Below are 20,843 nucleotides of genomic sequence, written 5' to 3'. Positions count from 1 at the left end.
AAAATTATTAAAAAATAAATGGGTCAACTGTGTGTGTAAAAAGAATCTGTATTTACAGTAGGGTTCGTAACAGAAAACCTAAACAGTTCATCCCCTTTTATCACTAAGTTACATTGCCTCTGTATTTTCCAGGTCTGCCCCGTCCTCTCCTGATGTTTCGCCTCAGTCCTCTCCTCGCCCCCCCAGAGCCAACAACGACCGCCTCACCCTCCTCACCCGCCTGGTCCGCAAAGGAGAAAAGAAGGGCCTGTTTGTGGAGAAGATGCCTGCCAGCATCTATCAGGTAAAGTGGCATCAAGCTGCCTGAGTGGAACTAAAAAATAACATGAAGAAAGTCTTGTCTCTGAACCGCCATTATCTCGTTTTTTCTCCTGTGTAGATTGTGAGAGATGAGAATCTCAAGTTCATGAGGAACAGAGACGTCTACAACAGTGACTACTTCAACTTCACCCTCTCCCTGGCCTCCGTCAACGCAGTATGTGCTTCTTATGTTTGTCTTTTTTGTTTGTATATAAATACATACAGTAGCTGTACAGAGAGATAAAATCTGCTTATAATTATTGAATATTTCAAGTTTCAGGAAGCAAATATTTTATTACAAATTTATATTTTCATTTTTCCCCCTTTTTTTCCTGTGCAATGTATCATTTAAATAGAAGCAACTACAATTCCCTGTTTCCACTCTTACCATGTTAAGTGATCTATCATCTAAGTCATCAAAGCAACTCACTGAAGGCAATGGAATTTGAGCACACTGTATACAGTGTTACAGTTATATTTAACTACATGATAATTTCTAATAAAGACTTTTAAATCACTACAATTCATGTATGATTATCAGTTTCCATTTCACAAAGATGTTTTAAAAATTGTGTGTGTGTTACAGACAAAGCTGAAGCATGCAGACTACCAGCCCATGGCCAAAGAGAGTCTTCAGCTGGCTGTTCACTTTCTCTTCCACACCTACCTGCACACCAAAAAGAAACTCCGGTACAAACACACCCACCATGAGCTACAACATTATGTCTTGTTGATTGCACTTCTTTTTATTCGGCTCTCTCTATCTCTGTCACATGCTGTTGTTCTGTTAATCTCCTGCAGTGTGGACACAGAGGAGTGGATGGCAACAGTTGAGGTGTTGCTGTCTAAGAGCAGTGAAGCGTGTCAGTGGATGGTGCAGTACCTTGTTGGACAAGAGGGAAGAGAGATCACCAGGTCAGTGCTTGTTGCCCAGCTGCTTAACCCCCAGAGTGTTTGTCGCATTATGTGATATGCAATCCTACATGTGGTGTTTGCAAAGAAATTATCAGCGAAAACCATGTCATTACATGTAGGTTTTGCAAATAATTACAACACTTTAACATAAACTTCATTGTGATTGTTTGATAGCCTGTTTCTAGATCTGAGCTTATCAAAAGCAAGCTCTAGCTGCAGATTGAGACTGTAGTTTAAATCACAGTTTGAACTCACTTCTGCTTTATGCAATCCCTGAAATCAAGCACAGACATTCTGTATGTTTCTACGGGAGATTTCTGTTCTTTTTGCCGAGCTTTGGCCTGGGTCTAATCATTGCAGCATTTTTGTAGCTGCCCTAGTGATATGCGATACTGCAGAGTTGGCAGCTGCCAGCATTGCTCCCTCACTCTAATCAATGCACATTCAGCTCTCTGGTCAGGGTGAAATCATTCTACCCTTGTAATATTGCTGCAGCCACTAATGCTCCTCTCTCTTTCTCTCAAGTGCACATTCTTACATACTCAAGCTTTACCTGAGACTATAAAAGGCATTAGCGCCTGATGATGTATTTAATTTACAAGAACACACACACACATCATCTGAGCCTCTGGAGTGTTTTCGAACACGCTTACAATTGCATCTGTACTGACAGCAGAGTATTAAAAACACCTGTGTGTGATCCTCACTGAATGGATGCTGATTGGCTGAAAGAGCAGGTCAGTCTCTGGAATGTAAGCATTAAGACCCAAACAGTTTCCCAAAGTGGGCGTGTGTTTTTAAGAAAGGTGTGGTCTTGCAATACTCTCTGTTCAGGCATGGGGTGATCATGTGGTCCTTAGACATGATTGGTTGTCGAAACATCGGACGTTTTGGGCAACAATACACCCCGGCCCCCTTTACACACCACACACCCCTTCCCAGAGAAAACAAATACAATATGTCGCACTCAGCTGTGTGTATCAAGGCTGGAGCTGCAGCACAACAATAAGTGTTTTGTCTCACACAAATATTGTTATTAACTGCATTTCTTTATTTTGTCAACTTCATTTTTCACCTTGTCCTCACAGTCTGAAAAGCTACTGAGGATGCTTAAACACTTTTATCATTGTCAGACTAGCGTTTCCTTCTTGGGTTTCAATTCCATTTGTTTAGCATATCTTTTTATAATTGCAATAATGAATATCTTTCTATTTTCCATCCCCTCCTCCTCAGGGTTTGTCTGTTGGAGTGCAGCGTGAGGGAAGTGAGGGTGGTGGTCGCATCCATCCTTGAAAAGACTCTGGAGAGCGCGCTTCACTTTGGAGACCCGGGGGTGGACGGCCTGACTGACGCCCTCCTCTCCTTATTGGACAAAGATGTTCCTGAGAATGTGAAAAACTGTGCACAGTACTTCGGGCTCTTCAGTAACTTCGCTCAGAGGGTAATAAAGAAAAAAAGAAAAAACGCAATAAGTAGATCATCTTTTCTACTTGCTTTAGGACAGTACAAATACATTAAATCCTAATGCTTTTCTTTCTCTGTTCACTCTCTCAGGGTTGTGGTCCTTGTCAGTTGTTGTTAAAACATTCAGCATATCGCCGGATGCTCATCTTCCTGTTGGGACCCAACAGGCAAAACAACCAGGTACAATTCAATAGTATATATAGTGTGTACTTGTGTTCTTTTGTACTTGTGAAACAAAATCAGTTGCAGCCCAACTACTGCTCCAATTCAAAGTCCACATCCAGCCAAGTACTGTCCAAACGCCTGGATGTGTACTTGCTCCACCTGTTTTATCTGTGATACATCAGGAGATGATTTTTGTGGATTTGGGGCAGCCAAATACCCAGAATGCATTTCATGCCAGCCAGCAGTGACAGTGGAGATTTTAAGCCAGGCTAAAAATGGTTGTAATTTTTACTGTAGGACTGTTAATGTCACTTGTTAAGTTTTAATACTTTTTCAGGTGAGCACAACCACTTAGATTCCCAATATGTGATCAGTTTATTATGTTTTACATTTTTGGAGATGTTTTTGTGCTGCTGGCTAGGTGACCAGCCAGTCATCTCAGCCTCTAGCAGTCCATTTTGGAAGATAAATGTTGGTCTCACAGATTCAATTTTACAATTGTAGGCACCACATAAGTTTGTCTGAATGTAAAGTGAAGCTTCATGTTTTTACTGGACAGAATATGAATATTCTACAGACTGAATAACAAAATTTACTGCGTCTTTTTAATTAAATGTTTTAATTATTTTTTGGGAGAAAAAATTGTGTTAGCGGAGCTTCAAGTTTAAATCATTTTTCTCTCCAGCTGCAACCATTACTCCATGTAAAGATGCAGATTAAAGGAATTTGCATTATTCATAAGGTTGTATTTCAACACCTCCAACCAATCAGACTAGATGGTCATTAATAATACCAATTTTATGTAAATAGCTTCCAAAACAGCCTGATGGAAGTCAGAGGGGAATCTGAGGGAAGGGAAGATGAATGTAGAGAAATCTAAACATTGTTAGATGAATAAAATATCACAGACATGTTAAAATAGACTTAACATTTATAAAAATTAGTCAAAAAAGGCCAAAAGGAATGATCATTTTGCACTCACAAACACACCACACCACTGAATATGGTGTGTGTTTGAATATAGCAACATTTTGATTAAAAATACAAGAGTGACAGATAAATAATGACTTTTGCCCACACTCACATGGAAAACTATTGTGAGTCTAGTTAATTCAAACTATTCTGCAACATTTCTCTCTGTGCGTTTCTACAGAACCGGCGGTGGAGTCCAGCTCAGGCTCGGGAGTTTCTTCACCTCCACAGCACCCTGGCCCTCATCACTCTGCACACTGACCTCAGCTCCCAGCGGACACAGGGTGAGACTCTCACAATCTACTCTTTGTCTCATGCATAAACGCACACAAGGATCGATTTGTATTATTTCTACTGTCCAGTTCTTGGTCTGACTCGTTTGTACCCTTCTTGTTTGTCGTTAGCTCCAGAAGGTTTTAAGCTCCGTGTGAGTTGCGTCCCAGCCTCCACCCCTCTGCTCCCCCTCCACTCAGACATCATGGCTTCACTCTTCACTCCAGAGGGACAGCCTTACTTGCTAGAGGTAATATACAAACCAACAACTCACAGTATTGTGCACTTTTTTTCAGATTTTATTTAAATCTTGATCTTGACTAATGATAGTCATTCTTGTAAAGTAGTCATTTAAAAGGAATTGGACAGTCAGTTAGGGGTCGTAATCTACTAATTAGACAAAAATGAAAAGGCTTAGAAGCTGTTTGACTGATGACTGCTGTGTTGTTGTTTTTTCTTTTAATATTCACCAGGTGATGTTTGCTATGCGTGAGTTGTCTGGCCCTCTGGCTCTCCTGATAGAGATGGTGACCTACTGCTCGTACTGTAATGAGTCCTTCTCCCTAGGAGTGCTGCAGTTACTCAAGGTAATAAGAAAAAACATCCAAAAAAAAACCTTAAAGGTGCAGTGTGTGGTATTAGCAGAAAGGATGTGGTAGAATATAATATTCATGTTTTAATTAGTGTATAATCACCAAAATCTAACAGTTTTGAGTATTCTTCATTTCAAATCTTTGTCTTTTAGACCCAGCTGGAGACGGCTCCACCTCATGAACTGAAAAACATTTTCCAGATGCTGCAGGAGCTACTTGTGAGTGACAGTCATCAATGACCCTTAATGTATTAATCTATGCTTTCATGTCTGTATGATCACTATTATAATCAACGTTGCTAACTTCAGTTAATTCTTCTACCTCAGGTCGCGGAGGACACTCTGCAATCCCAGAGACTCAAGTATGCTTTTGAGTCAGAGAAAGGCCTGCTAGGTATGTCTTAGTCTCTTTTTTATTGTTGTGTGTTTTTCTTATTCATAGTGTTGGTAGACTGCCATGATACTTGGCAGCATCTTTGTTTTTTGTTTGGGTATTAAAAGGATTTAGTGAATATAAAAAAACACCCAACTGAGCTTTTTCTCTTTACAGCTTTGATGCACCAGAGTAACAACGTGGACAGCAGACGCTGCTACCAGTGTGTAAAGTTCCTGGTCACATTAGCTCAGAAGTGAGTACATCTAAGGGTCAGAGGTCATGGTTGTAAAGGAATAGAAATACTCCTAGATATACTCCCTTGCAGGTGATACTTTGATGATATTTTGACAGACAAAACAGACAACATATATTTCTGAACCTCTTTTCATTTTTCCCACCAGGTGTGCTCCAGCTAAGGATTACTTCAAAGACTTGTCTGGTCACTGGAGCTGGGCAGTACAGTGGCTTCAAAAAAAGGTAAGCTTAAATATTGTGTCACGAAATATAGCAGAGATATACATTTTACATTGTGATTACTTTTTTATAATTATCCTGTATACTGACTTTAATTTGGGTTGTACTTCCTCAGATGACTGAACATTACTGGACTCCACAGAGCAACGTGTCCAATGAGACATCCACTAATAAAACCTTCCAACGCACAATATCTGCACAGGTACACAAACACACACACACACACACACACACACACCCACACATTTGTCTTTATATCCTTGTGAGGAGGCTTATTGACATAATGCATTTCCTAGCCCCCTACCCTAACCATCACAACTAAGTGCCTGAACCCAACCCTTACCCAAAACTGAACTGGTTCTCTCAAAGATATAAAAACACACACTCACACAGAGAAAATATTGCATTTCATATGCCCCCCCTCCAGTATCACCCCCCACAGCTACACAAACACACTCATTTGTACATGCTGTTCATTTTCTCCTCTGCTCCCTGCTTAGCTTACTTCTTTCATTGTGTGTGTGTGTGTGTAACTTTGCAGGACACCCTGGCCTATGCCACAGCGTTGTTAAATGAAAAGGAGCAGTCTGGCAGCAGCAACGGCTCTGACGGCAGCCCAGCCAACGAAAACGCAGACCGCAGCCTCCGACAGGTAGTTATCAACCACACACACACACACACACACACACACACACACACACACGGTTCTTAAGTGACTCAATGCGTTACTGTAGAACATCTGCAGAGAAGAATGGAAAAAAACTGGAACATGTCACCGGCTTCTGTCAGGAGCTGTAAAGTCCTCCCACGGCTGTTGCTGCGCCCGTCAGGTTGCCCACACAACACAAGACTGTCAGACGTGTTCAGACGCAGGCGTGAACGCTGCAGATAACGAGCATGGCGTTCAAAAGTTATAATCCCACTGTCACTGCCTGGCATACAGATTTGTTCCCTCTCCTCACAAAAACAACACATTTCTCAAATTAAACATGCGCCTTCTCTATCTCTCACAGGGGTCAGAGTCTCCCATGATGCTCGGTGATTCGAAGAGCGACCTAGAAGACGTGGACCCCTAGCTCCTCCAACCAGCAGGATCCCTCCATAGGAGAGGCAGCACAGCTCCGGGCAGCCATTCGAAAAAAGGGCTGCACTTCGCCTCTGATTGGTCAGGACATTTAGGACTCCACAACAAGCCAATCAGAACAATTACTCTCTCGGTCGCTACAGCAACTAAGGAGCTATGAATAAATCATGAATTACTTCCTTTCAGACCAGCCAAGGCGATGGTGGAGATGCATTAAGGGCAGCAGAGTTGATTACGGGGGAAGTGCAAAAACCTTCCACAATCACGGATGACTTCAGTTTATCCTTTTTATTCATTCATTCACTCAGAATGACAGCGAGGTGGAGGATGGGTTTGGGTTGTGTTTTAACAATTTTCTGCTCATATTTGCCAATGTATCTACATAGACATATTCATATTGTAAAGATTTGTTCCATAGATGTAATTTCCGATGTAAGATAATATTTTAAAGTCTCCTGCGCTCAACTCCACAGCCATGCGAATTGCGAGAGGTCACGTTAGCCCCGCTCTAGAGGAACTCGGCGTACAGACATATTGTGTGCACTTATACGGGAACATCTCCACACATGAGCATTTGGAAGGGGTGGGGTTAAGTATGCACTTTAGAGTCCAGCCCAGTCAATTGTGACGTACAGCGGCACTGGTCAGTTCCTCTAGAGCCTCCTCATGCTCGTGTCCTCTCCTTCTTCTTTTTTTTGTTGCTTTTAACACTTGAGATCTATTGTCAGTGCCACTTCTGCAGACACATGGAAGCCCTGATGGCGAGCCACTTTGCCTGTGACTTGTGACTTGACCTTTGACCCCCCCAACCACAGCGTAGCCACAGGGACGCAGCACAGGGCAGGGTCTGACCTAGAAAACAGGACAGATCCCAGCCCTCTCAGCAAATTTGAAACAAGCAGTGCCAGCCACGGTCAGCACTCTCCCTTCCACTTCTTGTCGCTGACAGGCAGCCTCGTGCTGGATTTTACTCTTCTTTTTTTTTCATTGCCGTGTTTTATTTTCTTTGCCACTTTTCTTTGACTCTGGACAGATTGAATTTTGGAAAGGATGTTTAGAGACTTAAGCCTTATGCAAGAAAAAAAAAAAAGCTGATCTTGGAAGCCCACAGATCAGTCGTGACTGAGGGGGAGCTCAGGAGCATGTTTTATTTTTTAGGTGCCAAGTTTATACACACACACACACACACACACACACACACACACACACACACACACACACAAAGAATAACACACTATGGTAGAACTTGTGGGAAAAAAAATGCAAGCGTGTGTAACGTCATTCACTTCGCTCACAAACACACAAAGAACAGGTCCTCCTCGCCTCACTGTTACCTCTGCTTTATCAGGTTTGATTTTCTTATTTTTTCTTTTTTTTCTATGGAGTTTTCTTTTTGCTTTGCCTTTTTTGCTTTTGTCTACCTTTGGAAACACAGAGGGGCCGAAACCCAAATGTAGCCCGAGTTCTAGCTCAAGAACGCCACCCACGTGTAACCATCATCCCCTACCCCCCAATCATCGGGAGACTTGAAGTGCCTTAACCTCCCGATCTCTCCCCCTGTCCCCGCTTCTGACACTGTATTGTCATGTCTCTGAGGAGGTGTGTTAACGTCTTCTCCACCTGTCCTGACCGTGACACCAAACCAAGTGTTTCCTGTGGTCAAATAGTCTCACTGTAGGAGTGCAAACAGGGCTTTTTCATCCCCCCGTCAGACCCAAAACAATACAGGGAATGTCCTCTGTGTGTCGTGATAATGGATTGTAGGAATGTTACTGTCGGTTGATAATTCTGTGTGTATGGGGGAATTGGGAGGGGGGTTACCCTAATAAAACAGGGTTTAGGTGACAGGACAGGGTTTTGGTGATGGTCAAATGCTGCTTCTTTTCACTCTGTGCTCAAGCAGAGACACTTTGTAGATACTGATTTATGCTAGATAGTTTTAAGGAAGCCACACTTTCACTCAGATGTTCTGAAGACATGAGCTTAAACTAGTTTAGCAGATTAGCTATCAGCTTTAACAGGTCAATGTTTACAGTGTGAGGACCTACAAAGCAATCATGCAAAATGGTTTTCTGCTGGAGTCATCATGTAATCAATCCACTGAGGCTCCTCTGCGTCCTCGTTGTGGGCTCTCGGAGCCTGAGGAGAGGGAAGACATTGTTTTAGCCCCCCCCCAAGCCCATTTTCCTCTCTATCTCACTAGATGTGAATGTCACGTTGTGCTCTCTGGCACGTTTGCATGTGTGGCAGTAAGTGGTGGTGAAGTTTGTCTTTTCTGTGTGATGGAGAAAAAAAAAACAGCCCCCTGTGTTGTTTGCTGTGTAATTTGGTCATTAGCACTTACTGTCACAAACACACGCCCTTCCTCTGTGGCTGGTTACGTGCTATCCGATGGAGCTGCATGCAGTCTGTGCCAAGTGATAATTCAGCCGGGAGTCTCCTCTAGGTTTGCCCCTCTGCTACATCATCACAACTACTTTAAAGAAAAAGCGAAAAAAAACACTTCGAAACAATCTTTTGTTTTAATCCTGGGATGCAGGGAGGGATGGGTAAGTGCGTGGGTAATGGATTGGCATCTATACGGGTTTTTACTGTCATTCAATTTTGAAAATTCACTTCTGCCATCACAGGATTCTGTAATGCATGTTAAAACTCAGTTTTAATTTGTACATCAGAGTTTGATTAAGGGGAAATTTGATATAAAATAAACTGGAATGCACAACCTTTTGTAAACATTGTTTTTCATGTACATTTTACAGATTGTCATATTATTCATGACTCAGGCCAGAGATGTACCTGATTCTATGTTGCTGCATCTTCATTTTCATTTGTACCTTTTTATATGTTGACTTCAGCAGGATTTCCACTCAGTACCCCATCCCATGTTATCCTTTAGACAGAGAGGCAGAGCAGGTCAGCTCCACATGATGAACAATTAACATTACTCTAGCTTCATCCCGTGGCTTATTGTTCTTATTGACAAAAATATAAGGCATCTGTCATCTATACGGTCATCCAGATATTGTATGTGAAGAGCGTGCTTGGTTTTCATGACGGCACATTTTTCAGTCCATTTATTTCAACTATGAACTATGGACTCTCCCATGATGCAGTTCATTGCTCAGGACACACAAATGTGTTTTATTCAAGCATAATCTCAAGTAAAAGGTTTGCCTCAAAGTCTGCTGTTAAACTTGTGTGCATCTTTAGACAAATGCAAAGTGAGCAAGAGATACCGCCACATTATTCATGCTGCTATTCAGTCTGATCACCTGCAGCTGTTCCTGCTGCTGACTGAGCCACCCTCTGTGTGTTTAATTGTGTGTGTACTCTGTTAGATATTTCAGTGCATCTAGCTTTGATTTGAATGAACTGCGGTCTTTGATTGTGTTCATTGTGTCAGCTGTCCTTGCCTCCTTTTTATCTGCTGCGTCCTTTTCAACGTTTGGGTTGTAATTCATTTAGGAACAGACTATTTTCCTGAACCAGCTGAAAACATGAGTCAAATACACAGTGCAGTCAAGTCTTAAAGCTGCGGTTCTCAAACTTTTTTGCATCGAAGATCCCTAAACTGGTACAAATTAGACCATGGACCCCCATTTTACAAGATTTTACTTCACCGTCCCCCATCTGATAAGATATTTGCTTTTAGATGTTTTATTACAGAAAGTGTATGAAACTCATGACCACAATAATCATCCACTTTGTCATTGTGTTACTTAACAAATAAATTCTTCAAATCCTACTTTCCAAACCGGTCTTAAACTATTGGGACCAGTCTGGTGATCACTTGAATACAAACAACACACAGACAGTATGTCAGATAAAACACCAAGGTCAACATTTGTTTAAATAAATGAATCATATATTCAAGAAAACTTTTTATAATTGTTACATAAAAAGATACAAAAATATTTGGTTACATTTTACAAACTGTGTATGGTAAACGGTTTAGAAGCAGCTAAGAAGACAGATGTGTGTGCTGGAGCTGATTTGGACCTAATCCTAAAACTGAACCACAAACAGCTTTACAGAATTGCTCACAGTCACACACGAGTATTTTGGGGTTTAGGGTGTATTCAGAGGTTGAACGACAAATATGACAACACTGCATTAGAGAGATATCGGCTGTTTCCACGATGTTGGACATCGAACTGAGATGATCAGTGAGGAGCTGTGGCAGGTTGCTCCGGTGGTCCGATGCGACAGCACACAGCGATGCCGGCTGCCCCATTCACTCCTGTAGCAGTGCGGACATGACAACTGTTGCCTCTAGCAACTGGCCCCAAGATAGCAGAGCCCTGTGAGATGGCGTTGCAGTCGGTCAGAGTCCAGCCAGAGGGACAGGACACCTCAACCTGGAGGAGAAAAGCAGCGATTTTGAGTTCAAAGTCTGATGGAAAGTTGAGGAGATGATCTTAAAAGACATTTCTCTGATTTACCTGCTCTTTATCAGCTGATATGTTTTCCAGCAACTTGCACTCCAGAGACGGGGCATGGCAGCACACCGCATGTGATGTCATCTCTTCTTTCACCCCGCACCGCCTCCGATCACCATGATGTGGACGTGAGTCTGACAAGATCTCAACAGTGGACTGAGATGTACAGCCTAACAAGAGAAGACCTGCATGTTAACATCAGATCACACCAGAAAAACTTCAAGTATTGTCTGTAAGTGATTCTGAGACAAAGCTCCAAACAAGCACTGACCGACCCTCCAACCTGAGTTCATCATGATGGCGATAAATAGGAATCATCATGTAAGTGTATTTATAACAGCGTTTGAACCCCCTCTCTTTATGCCACACACAAAGCTGGTAGTTATACTAGCAGGGAGTTCATTTTCCTTTCACAGTGATTACCATGGTAACTAGCATAATTGACCAAGATGCTCTAAATGGAGCCACATCAAAAGCTTGAACTAGGTTTAAAGGACAGTTTGCATACAGTATGGACAATAACTAACTCCTTCAACATATATCCTTTTTAAAGGAATAGTTTGACATGTGTGGGAAGAAAGGAGCTACTCCATTAAATGGGACAACAAACTTTTTGTGATTTTCTTCATTCATTTATATACTGTTATAATGTCAGTTGGTCACATGTCCAAAACTTGACATTAATGTATATAAAACTGTTGCCTTTAAGTGAAAGTGTTTGTGTTATTCATGTTGTCCACATGCATGTTTCAGATTGTATTTGCCAAGAGATGTCCTCCAGCAGCTAACCAATCAGAACAGAGTGTGCTCAATTGGTTGTGGGCCTTAAAGAGATAAGAGCTAAAATAGCCTGTTTGAGACAGAGGCTGAACTGAGGGGTTGCATGAAGAGTGTGTAAGATAAATAAGAGTGTTTTTTAAAACTGTAAAACATGTAATAAGACATTCCAGTAGAGCCCCAGAATAAAACTATAGACCTAGAAATGTCCATGAAATGTCCCCTTTAAACTCGTATCTGTGACTTACCAGACAGGTGGTGCTGCATGCCATCACACTCAGCATCTTGCCCGGGCTCAGGACTAGCATGAACCTGGCACTGCAGACCACTCATCACACAGCAACGGGCCACAGCGTACACACCTTTACCCCCGGGCCCATTATATGCAGCGCACTCCATCTGCCCGCTGTTCACCTGTTAATACAGAGTCATGCGTCATTAACTTCTGATGTTTGTGGGCGTTCGATGAAAGGTTTTCAGACGAGGCCATTTCAACTCACGGTAATGGTTTCTCCCATGCGCACACCGTCAGTAGCGTAGCCGCTGCAGCCCATCATCTCCTCCCCCTGACGACAGCGGCTGATGGCCTTGTCCTTGTTCGTGACCCCTGACCTCTCTGACCACACTGACCGACACAGAAGCTCCCCACCTACACACCCAAGTGAGCGCACAGTGTAAACTTCACACAGATGCCGTTCATGTGTGTTAGATTACAGTGTGTGAGTCACTAACTTGTTGTTGTGTTGTTGGCAGGAGGCATGGCTGCCAGCAGGTTTGGAGTAGTGAGACGATGTGATTCGGACAGATGGAGGAGGTTGATTGCGTTGCTGATGGAATAGCGTAGCATCATTTGCAGGACCTGCACAGGTGAGGCGTTCTGATTGGACGACAGGATCACTGCTGCTATACCTACACATGAATATAAACCACTTATTGTGCAGCCACAGATGCATTGTGTCTGTGTTTTTTTGGTTACTGGTGTTTTCTTAGAAGTCTTAGCTGTGTGTGTGTGTGTGTGTGTGTGTATACCAGCAGCGTGTGCAGCCGCCTGGGAGGTTCCACTTCGGGGGGTAAAACAGGTGCTGCAGTCACTACTCGCACTAACAATGTCATCGCCTGGTGCAAACAGATCAACGCAGCGACCAAAGTTGGTGCCACCTGCTCCCTGTGACATGAGCTGGTCAGCTGAGTTTACCGCCCCGACTGTGATGACCTGCACATGTGAGAAGTTAAAGTAACGGTTGTGAGTAGGTAGTACAGCGTGTAAATGTCAGTCTCCAAAGATGAAGTGTGATGTAACCTCAGGCTCTGAAGCTGGCGAGTAGAGGCAGGCGTCATCTCTGTAGTTCCCCGCTGCTGCGATGATCACGGCTCCGTTAGCCACCATGTCCCGACAAGCTGCGTTTAATGAACGGCTGAAGCCACCGACGAAAGGCAGCAGAATGACCACTGCATTTACTGGACGGGCCAGTAAAGTCGCTCGGATATACTCCATGCCTGAGAGGAGGACAGAGGAAGGACGTCCAAATTAAAAAGTAAAGCCAGTGCACAGAAATTAACACTGTCTTCTTTTAATACCCAATATGAACAAGAGGAATAATTACAGTGAGGAAAATCTGATATGAATACCTGTTGTTTTGAGACAGACCCGAAAAATTGTCAACCTGTCCTTTAAAGCATGATCCAACTTTTTTAAAACATCCAAAAATCAATTATTGGTCATAATCTCCATATAATGACAGTTTTAAAGTCTTACCTGCCAGAGCTCCTGACACAGTCCCCTTCCCCTGACAGTTGAGCACACGGACCAGGTTAACACCAGCGCCTCGGGCAACACCTGTGTCTGACCCGCTCACAACCCCAGCCATGTGTGTGCCGTGACTGTCACACTGGCTGGCCTACAGAGGAAGCAGGGTCACACAAAACTTTGAAACTCACTTACTGAGGAATTGCAAGCTGTATTATTGAGCTGCACTTTTATGAGTATTGTGCAAGTGTGAGTATTGCCTGTGTGTGTGTGTAACCTGTCTATGGACTCGGACTCCATCCTCCTCAGGCACGTTATTGAAGTCTGTGATGAGCACACGTCCTTCGACCTCTCTGTGAGAACTCTGAACACTGCCATCCATCAGATACACCTCTGCCATCCCTCCATCATCTGCAGAGGACAGAGGGATTAAGAATGTAATAACGTTGGCTTTGTGTGTGTGTGTGTGTGTGTGTGTGTGTGTGTGTGTGTGTGTGTGTGTGTGTGTGTGTGTGTGTGTGTGTGTGTGTGTGTGTGTGTGTGTGTGTGTGTGTGTGTGTGTGACAAAGATTGACTCACTGGGTGGCCTGTATGTTGTGTTCTCCAAGGTACCACCGTGAGGCTGCAATAACCTCTGGAGGTTCCAGGGGACGCTCTGAGCAAAGATGGATGAGTCCTCTTCTATGTACTGGATATGAGGGAGTTTCACCGCCTGACAAGAACACATATCCAATGTTTTAATGTTTCTCTGAAGAAAATAATAAAAATAAAAACCTATACAGGAAGGGGCGTGAACCTGTCCATCTATATTTGAACTGTTTTATTTTAATCATAGTGGATGTAATGATGTTGCATTGCCATGTTTCTACAGTAGCCCAGAACGGAAAAACCAAACACTGGCTATAGAGAGGTTTTTTCACGTTTTTGGTGAGTTTCGTGGCCACAGTAGGTTTTCCTACATGTTTAGAACGTGAGGGTGAGGGGAAAGAATTCTCATTTGGCTGCAATCTGCAACCTTACCACTATATGCCACTGAAACTTACACACTAGTCCTTTAAGTGGCTTATTCTTTTATCTTTATTAGGAGTTAGATTTTCTTAAATTCTTTGTTCTAATCATTTTTTAACTAAGCACTTTGTTGAATAAAGTAATTATTACTTGATCAATAATTTGTATTTTATATTTCTACTTAATTTAGAATAATTTCTAAAGGGGTTTTTTCTTTGCTTACATCCACTGTGATTCAGTTAAAACCATGCACTTTTGTTGTTATTAGCCCATAAGATTTGTTCTGATAGTTCTGACTGTTATTAATCACACAATAGATGCTAATTCAAACTTTGGTTTCTTCACTTAAGGCTGATCCAGGTGAGCACAGCTGCAGCATGATGACAGGTGAGGAGTTACCAAATGAAGGACGTCGCTACTCATCTTGACCAGGAAGCCTCGCAGAGCTCCAGAGTAGGTCTGCAGGATCTCCAGCAGGTAGCCCCTCCTGGCTGCTTTGGCTCTCAGTCTCCTGATGGTCCTCTGGACGTGAGACTCGTGCGTCCCCTCGCGCAGCATGACCAGGTACTGACCGGGCATGCGCCAAGCCGCCTGCAGCACAGCACAGAGAACATGAAGTTCAGGTGCTCCATACATGATGTGTAGGCTTACTTGCAAAAAAGAAAGCAACTTTATCATTTACAGATCATGTTTTAACCATGCAAAAATAAAATCTCCAACTTTTGGGTTGCCACTTCGCAAGAACAACTCGAGACCACCATAAGACCAAAGAAGAACCCATATTTTTAATAATTAAATTACATTTAAAAATATCTCAACAGTTATGACTCAAGATTTGATGTTTATTACAGGTGACAGTGCTTCATCAGTGAAGGGTGGAACCTCAGATAAGTGTCAGGTGCTGAAACGCAGGTAAAAACAGGCTGTAATGTGTGCGGAGGAAATGCTTGATGATAATTACCTTGTTGCACCTGAGAAACTCAGCAGCGGGTTCGGCTCCGGTTTCAGGTTGAGTCCCGTCCTCCCGGATTAGATCCAGAATCATCTCGTCGTCCTCGGGGTAGTCCTGTGCGCTCACGGCCAAAGATGCGCACAGCCACAGCGCCCAGCCGATCCAAACTGAGGTGCGATGCATTCTTCACACCAGCTCTGGACCGTTTCCAGTAAAATTAGGAGAAGTGTGAAATGACACAAATCCACTGATGAGTTTTTATTTCAGGCTGAGTTATCCAGATGTTTTGGTGTCTCCGACAGCTGCGCGCTCTGTGTGCCTGACTGTCAGATAACGCCTCCAAGCATCTCTTCTGATTTGGGAGAAGAAAAAAAATCGAACAATTGATTCTTATAATTCAAGGCGGGGACTAGTGACGTTTCTGGGGCTCACGCCACCGCTTTTGTATCGAATGATTCTCCTCCGTTAAAAACACCTCTTACTGTAGAGGAGTCATGTTTCATGCTTCCCTCCAAAGCACCATGTCATTATTGAATGACAATCTGAGAAAACATTTCCTGTCAATGCAAGTTAATTTGTAAATGCTGTTTTAACATGTGTGCGTGCTCACAACAATGGAAGTTATGCATGTAAGTGCAAGTTTGTCTGTGCCTGAGCTCATAGTGTGTGACTGTGTGCAGAAACGCACCATGGTGAGTGCATATATGAAGAGGTTTTTATATATTTATATATGTAATCAGGCTATGTATCATTTAATTGTTATTTTATCATTGCTGTTTAAGTAATTGCTCAGGGGAGCAGAGTAAAACTCCTGGATCTCTCTCAGACTCTCACATAGGCTACATCTCTGTATCCTTAACTCTCAGTTCACTCCATATAATTACTGTACGTGTGTGAATCATACTGGAAAAAGTGGAACAAAACAGTGCTTATTAAGTCATAGAGTGCACTGATTTTACACATGAAGGTGAGTTTATTCATCATGTGGAGTACACCTTAGTCTGTGTAATCAGTTGCATAATGTCCTCTGTGGATCTGGAGTAGCTTTCAAGACTGTGAAAACAACCCTGATGATGCCAACATGGTTATTTTGTATTGAGTTTTTGCAGTTTTCACACAAAAAGTGAGCCTCATGCTACACTAAGCTGATTTCCCAAATGTAAACTGTTCAAATAAATTGAACTTTGACCCCACATACGTTGACCTTTACAGTGCATGACCAGTGAGATTCTGACATTGACGACAGAAGGTGACAGCAACAATTTTACTGAAGAGACGAATAGTGAGAAAGTTAATTTTGTGTAGGCCAGAAGTTATGAAATTTTATTCATTGACCCTACAGCTCAAGTAAAAAAAATCTCATGAAGAAATTATCAGAGAGGACGGAGATATGAGGTTATGAGCATTTACATTCTGATGTAGTCCATAACATTTTCCGCTTTGTACTATTTTTTTATTACCAGATAGTGACCAGATAACTGATGCCATTAAAGACACCCTATGGAGTTTTTCACCACTAGTAGTGCTATAGAGCCATGTCATTATGAGTGAGTCCCTGATTAGTTTGTATCGTGCAAGTGAATGAGGACACACATACTCAAAACTTCACACATTTCCTGCCACCAGTTTCACACTATTCCATTGATCAACAACAAATGAAGCAATGGAGATTTGCAAAAATTTGATGAGGAGCAAAATGCATTCAGCATGTTTTGTCAGGCATCAAGGATACACATTATGTAGAGTGCCTTGGTAGCGGAGTGGTTAAAGCGTATGCCACATAAAGGCAGTGTCCCCTGGTTTGATTCCAGTAAGGGAGCTTTGTTGCAGGTCATTCCCCTTCCTCTCCCTGTTTGCCCACTGTAAAATAAAGGCAAAAAAGCCCTAAAATAAATCTTAATAATCTCTTAAAAAGGATACACACAATCTGTTTTAGTGACAAATACTGAACGTAACTTTGGTCTGTTTTCAAAAAAAGCTCCAAAGAGCATCTTTAAGTTTGACACTAGCACAGAGGTGCATTATGTTTTCTGAGCTTGATCCATACACCATACTGAAAAGAATAAAAGTCAAGATATCAGCTGCATCCATTTTTTTAATGTGTCTCTTGTAAGTCTCAATGGAAGTGCGACGCTAAGTAGCTGAAGTACAGTGTCGTTTTTATACAAACCATTGTCTTGGTGGAGTTAATGTGGGCCAGTGTTCTCCTATGTGTCAGGTTTACCATACATATTCCCTCTCCTTTTCATAGAGTAAACAGTGCCATCCTCTGGAACTACCATGCAACACACATTTGACTTTATTAACCACTTCTCACTGACAAAAAGTGATGCAAAACCGTTCATATAGAAACAGACACTTACAATAGCTTTAAAAACACACACAGACGCTCAAACAGCATCATATGAGATCTTTTCACTGTCCTGAGTGTCATGATGATGGTGTCCCTGCCTCAGACCAGGTGCAGTGTGGGACAGCTTTGACACTGGATCTTAAGAACCTCGGGGAGAAGTCTGCTGTTACTTGACTTTTGGCCACAGAAACCTGGCAGAGCCTCAGCATGCCTAAAATGAAATAAGAAATGGGGGGGAGTAGAGGGGGGAGAGACAGAAATAGAAAGTGTAGTCTAGTTCCAGCATTTTGTCCTCATTTTCTTACTTTTTTTCCCCTCCCAAGGCAGGATTTGCTGAGCAGGCATGTCTTTATCTGGCTGCTGAACGCTCAAGTAATTGCAAACACTCGTATGCAGGTTTTCGAACGCTCCCAAGTGCTTAAATCGAGGGAACATTAATGGTCATTGTTCGGGGAAGGGGAAGCGTTACTCATTCACCATCTCTGCCTGTGTTTCTTTCTCATTTCTCCTCTTTTCTTCCCTTCCACTCTTTCCTTCCTCACCCCTCTCCATTACCTCCATCCTCTGCCCCTGCTACCGGTGCACTCCATTACATAACCATTAATTTTCCTGTGAAGACAATAAAATTACTATCTACTGTGTATTAGAGGAGACCCTTCCTCCCTACAGACACATTATGCTGCTGCTGTCGCCATATACGCCCACTATATGATTGTCGCTAAGCATCCTGAGACATACAGACAGACCATAGGGAATCATTAAGACCTGAATGAACACCCGCTTGTCTGTGGGCTATTAGGACAGTGTGTGTTTGTGTGTGTGCATGTGTGTGTATACCTCTCATATTTTGCTGCAGTACACTCTAGATCCTCTAGTTTTTCCTCCTGAATCCCAGAGGCCAAAATGACCTAACAAACACAACATTATCTCCCTTATTAAGTCCATCCATGCATGGCAGCCATTGCATATTACTTCCTGTGCTGTTCTCTCCAACACACACACACACAGCCTGTATCTACCTTGGGATAGCACTGGCAGAGGCTCCACACAGTCCCGACACACACCATGATGACGCCCAGAACACACATTGTGCCATAGATGTGCGGTCGCTCCTGAGTCATGATGAACAGGCCGACTGCGGCCACGCACAGCCCTGCCGCTATCAGCCCGTACCGATATGGTTTCCCTGCGACCATCGCTGCAACTACTGTTGGCTACTGAAGCTCTTATATGTGCAGACTGGAAACTAGAGTACCTGTTGTGCTACCACTGAGAAGAGATTTAATGTTGTTCTGTGTCAGGGCTTGAAGGTGAGGGTGGAGAAAAACACAGTTAGGGTTCCACTCTGCTGCCTATTAAAGCCTGCAGACAGCCTGGCCAGGTCAGGTATAAAATTGTGTGTGTGTGTGTGTGTGTGTGTGTGTGTGTGTGTGTGTGTGTGTGTGTGTGTGTGTGTGTGTGTGTGTGTGTGTGTGTGTGTGTGTGTGTGTGTGTGTGTGTGTGTGTGTGTGTGTGTGTGTGTGTGTGAGTGTGTGTACCTGATAGGTCACCTTGCCTCAAGCTGCTGGCAAGCAACTCAGCTCCTGAACAGTGTCCACGTTCATTAGCTTGGTTTAGATGTGGCTTTTAAAATTAGCTGCCATCTATGTTCTCTGCCTTTCGGTGTTTCCCTCTTAAACAAATAATCTATTATTTCGGAGAGCAAACACCACCCACAGAGAGCCCCGTAGCTATTCATTAACTCAGGTTTATAATAACATCACAGCATAGAACTAACAGTGGACATTCTGCAAATACTGGATACAAAGCTGGAAGATGAATAACACTGTACTGTTGACATTCGGCTCTCACTGGCTAAGGCACTTTGCATTGAAAAAATAAATGAATGTTGTGCAAAGTTATGACAGGATAGAGTGCAGATACAAATAGAAACTGTGAGGAAAGTTGTTCTAGTGTTTGAAGAAGTGCTGTGCATCCACAGTAGTAGGTCACATGAAGTCAAGCAGGCCAATACAATATCGTAATTATGTGTCTTCAGAAGGCTTGCAGCCCATCTGTTGATGTGAATCCTTCAACTTGGTTGTAAATGTTACATAATGCTGATCTCCAGGAAGGCCCTTAGTTTAGAGAGTGAAGCAGCTGTAGTGATCATTTCAATTCCTTTCATGATCAGTCACAGAACAGACAAAGAGGCCACACTGGGGCTCAGTCTGTACAAGTCTTAAACCAGCTGCAGTCTCTTCCTGCTTCTTGGCCCGTGTTTAGGATCAGGGCGGCTGTCCTAAGGCACAGAATAGGCCCGTCGCAGCAATAGCGCTTACCGATAGCACCGACTGGTTCCCGCCAAATACAAAAGGCACTGACATGAAGTAAATGTGTCCACCAGAGTGAGGAGTTAAAGCTGCTCGCTGTGTTCTTGGCTCTTCATCACTGTGTCGTAGGACGGAGGAGGTTCCATAGTCCAGGGAGGTGGGGTTGACGGGAGGGACGGTTCGGGCTCTGGTCTCGTGGTGACAGAGTCTGCTGACATCTCCCGACGAATTCGGTCCAACCTCCTGAAGAAAGAAAAAAAGAGATAGGAAATAGTGTTTAAGTACACATTTCAAATCTTACGCTTCAATTCCTTTCTGTGTCAACATTTCACCTCACACTGTAACTGCCTTCAGTGCTTACACTTGAACTGATTCAGCTGTCAGTTCCTTCACATACTTACACTTTATCGTACCCTTCAACTCCTTTCAGCACCCACTCCTCTTCAACTGAGAGCCAACTCCTTTTAGTGATTATCTGTGTCATAGATTAAAAGTTAGAGTGGATCGTACAAAAGCTCTGGAGGGACCTGCTTTGGTTCAGACTAACCAACTCATTATCTTTTCAATCACCTCTTAAAACCCAATTTTTATTGCTTAGTTTATGAGTCATTTATGTGTGACATCTCATTATGTTTTATGT

At 42.9% G+C, this 20,843-nt stretch overlaps 3 protein-coding genes across 7 annotated transcripts in view; 1 reads left to right on the top strand and 2 right to left on the bottom strand.

The window, feature by feature from the left end:
* Nucleotides 1–9,337, top strand: part of usp24 (ubiquitin specific peptidase 24) — a 35,300-nt gene extending 25,963 nt beyond the window's left edge. For all 5 annotated transcript variants that reach the window (XM_062424645.1, XM_062424643.1, XM_062424641.1 and 2 more), the window contains 16 exons: nucleotides 133–283; nucleotides 380–475; nucleotides 887–990; nucleotides 1,102–1,215; nucleotides 2,449–2,656; nucleotides 2,770–2,859; nucleotides 3,998–4,100; nucleotides 4,221–4,339; nucleotides 4,563–4,676; nucleotides 4,835–4,900; nucleotides 5,009–5,075; nucleotides 5,232–5,310; nucleotides 5,459–5,534; nucleotides 5,647–5,733; nucleotides 6,073–6,183; nucleotides 6,545–9,337. In XM_062424645.1, coding sequence (XP_062280629.1) covers nucleotides 133–283; nucleotides 380–475; nucleotides 887–990; nucleotides 1,102–1,215; nucleotides 2,449–2,656; nucleotides 2,770–2,859; nucleotides 3,998–4,100; nucleotides 4,221–4,339; nucleotides 4,563–4,676; nucleotides 4,835–4,900; nucleotides 5,009–5,075; nucleotides 5,232–5,310; nucleotides 5,459–5,534; nucleotides 5,647–5,733; nucleotides 6,073–6,183; nucleotides 6,545–6,607 — 1,648 coding nt within the window. In that variant the 3' untranslated portion in view covers nucleotides 6,608–9,337. The remainder of the gene's footprint in view (nucleotides 1–132; nucleotides 284–379; nucleotides 476–886; nucleotides 991–1,101; nucleotides 1,216–2,448; nucleotides 2,657–2,769; nucleotides 2,860–3,997; nucleotides 4,101–4,220; nucleotides 4,340–4,562; nucleotides 4,677–4,834; nucleotides 4,901–5,008; nucleotides 5,076–5,231; nucleotides 5,311–5,458; nucleotides 5,535–5,646; nucleotides 5,734–6,072; nucleotides 6,184–6,544) is intronic.
* pcsk9 (proprotein convertase subtilisin/kexin type 9) lies at nucleotides 7,972–20,270 on the bottom strand. The gene is made up of 13 exons (XM_062424646.1): nucleotides 19,430–20,270; nucleotides 15,548–15,890; nucleotides 14,986–15,177; nucleotides 14,158–14,290; nucleotides 13,856–13,989; nucleotides 13,588–13,729; nucleotides 13,132–13,328; nucleotides 12,861–13,044; nucleotides 12,564–12,740; nucleotides 12,332–12,480; nucleotides 12,080–12,245; nucleotides 11,058–11,224; nucleotides 7,972–10,973 (listed from the first exon to the last, which is right to left on the bottom strand). The coding sequence occupies exons 2-13, from the start codon at nucleotides 15,719–15,721 to the stop codon at nucleotides 10,779–10,781; spliced, it is 2,010 nt and encodes a 669-aa protein (XP_062280630.1). The 5' UTR covers nucleotides 15,722–15,890; nucleotides 19,430–20,270; the 3' UTR covers nucleotides 7,972–10,778.
* bsnd (barttin CLCNK type accessory subunit beta) lies at nucleotides 16,743–19,419 on the bottom strand. The gene is made up of 3 exons (XM_062424648.1): nucleotides 18,911–19,419; nucleotides 18,729–18,799; nucleotides 16,743–18,102 (listed from the first exon to the last, which is right to left on the bottom strand). Exons 1-3 carry the CDS (start codon nucleotides 19,085–19,087, stop codon nucleotides 17,991–17,993), a joined length of 360 nt encoding a protein of 119 aa, XP_062280632.1. The 5' UTR covers nucleotides 19,088–19,419; the 3' UTR covers nucleotides 16,743–17,990.
* Nucleotides 20,271–20,843: the final 573 nt, after the last annotated feature.

Source organism: Scomber scombrus, chromosome 8 (assembly GCF_963691925.1).
Source record: "Scomber scombrus chromosome 8, fScoSco1.1, whole genome shotgun sequence".
Lineage (NCBI taxonomy): Eukaryota > Metazoa > Chordata > Actinopteri > Scombriformes > Scombridae > Scomber > Scomber scombrus.
The sequence above is the reverse complement of the archived record's forward strand: the minus strand, read 5'-3'. Positions and strand labels throughout refer to the sequence as shown.

Coding starts and splice junctions, on each gene's coding strand:
- pcsk9 (XM_062424646.1), bottom strand. CDS start 15,721: ATGCATCGCACCTCAGTTTGGATCGGCTGGGCGCTGTGGCTGTGCGCA. Junction 13,730..13,855: donor GAGTCCGAGTCCATAGACAG/GTTACACACACA, acceptor CTTCCTCTGTAG/GCCAGCCAGTGTGACAGTCA. Junction 12,741..12,860: donor GGCGGCTGCACACGCTGCTG/GTATACACACAC, acceptor ATTCATGTGTAG/GTATAGCAGCAGTGATCCTG.
- bsnd (XM_062424648.1), bottom strand. CDS start 19,087: ATGGTCGCAGGGAAACCATATCGGTACGGGCTGATAGCGGCAGGGCTG. Junction 18,800..18,910: donor TCTGCCAGTGCTATCCCAAG/GTAGATACAGGC, acceptor TGTGTTTGTTAG/GTCATTTTGGCCTCTGGGAT. Junction 18,103..18,728: donor ACTGCAGCAAAATATGAGAG/GTATACACACAC, acceptor ATTTCATTTTAG/GCATGCTGAGGCTCTGCCAG.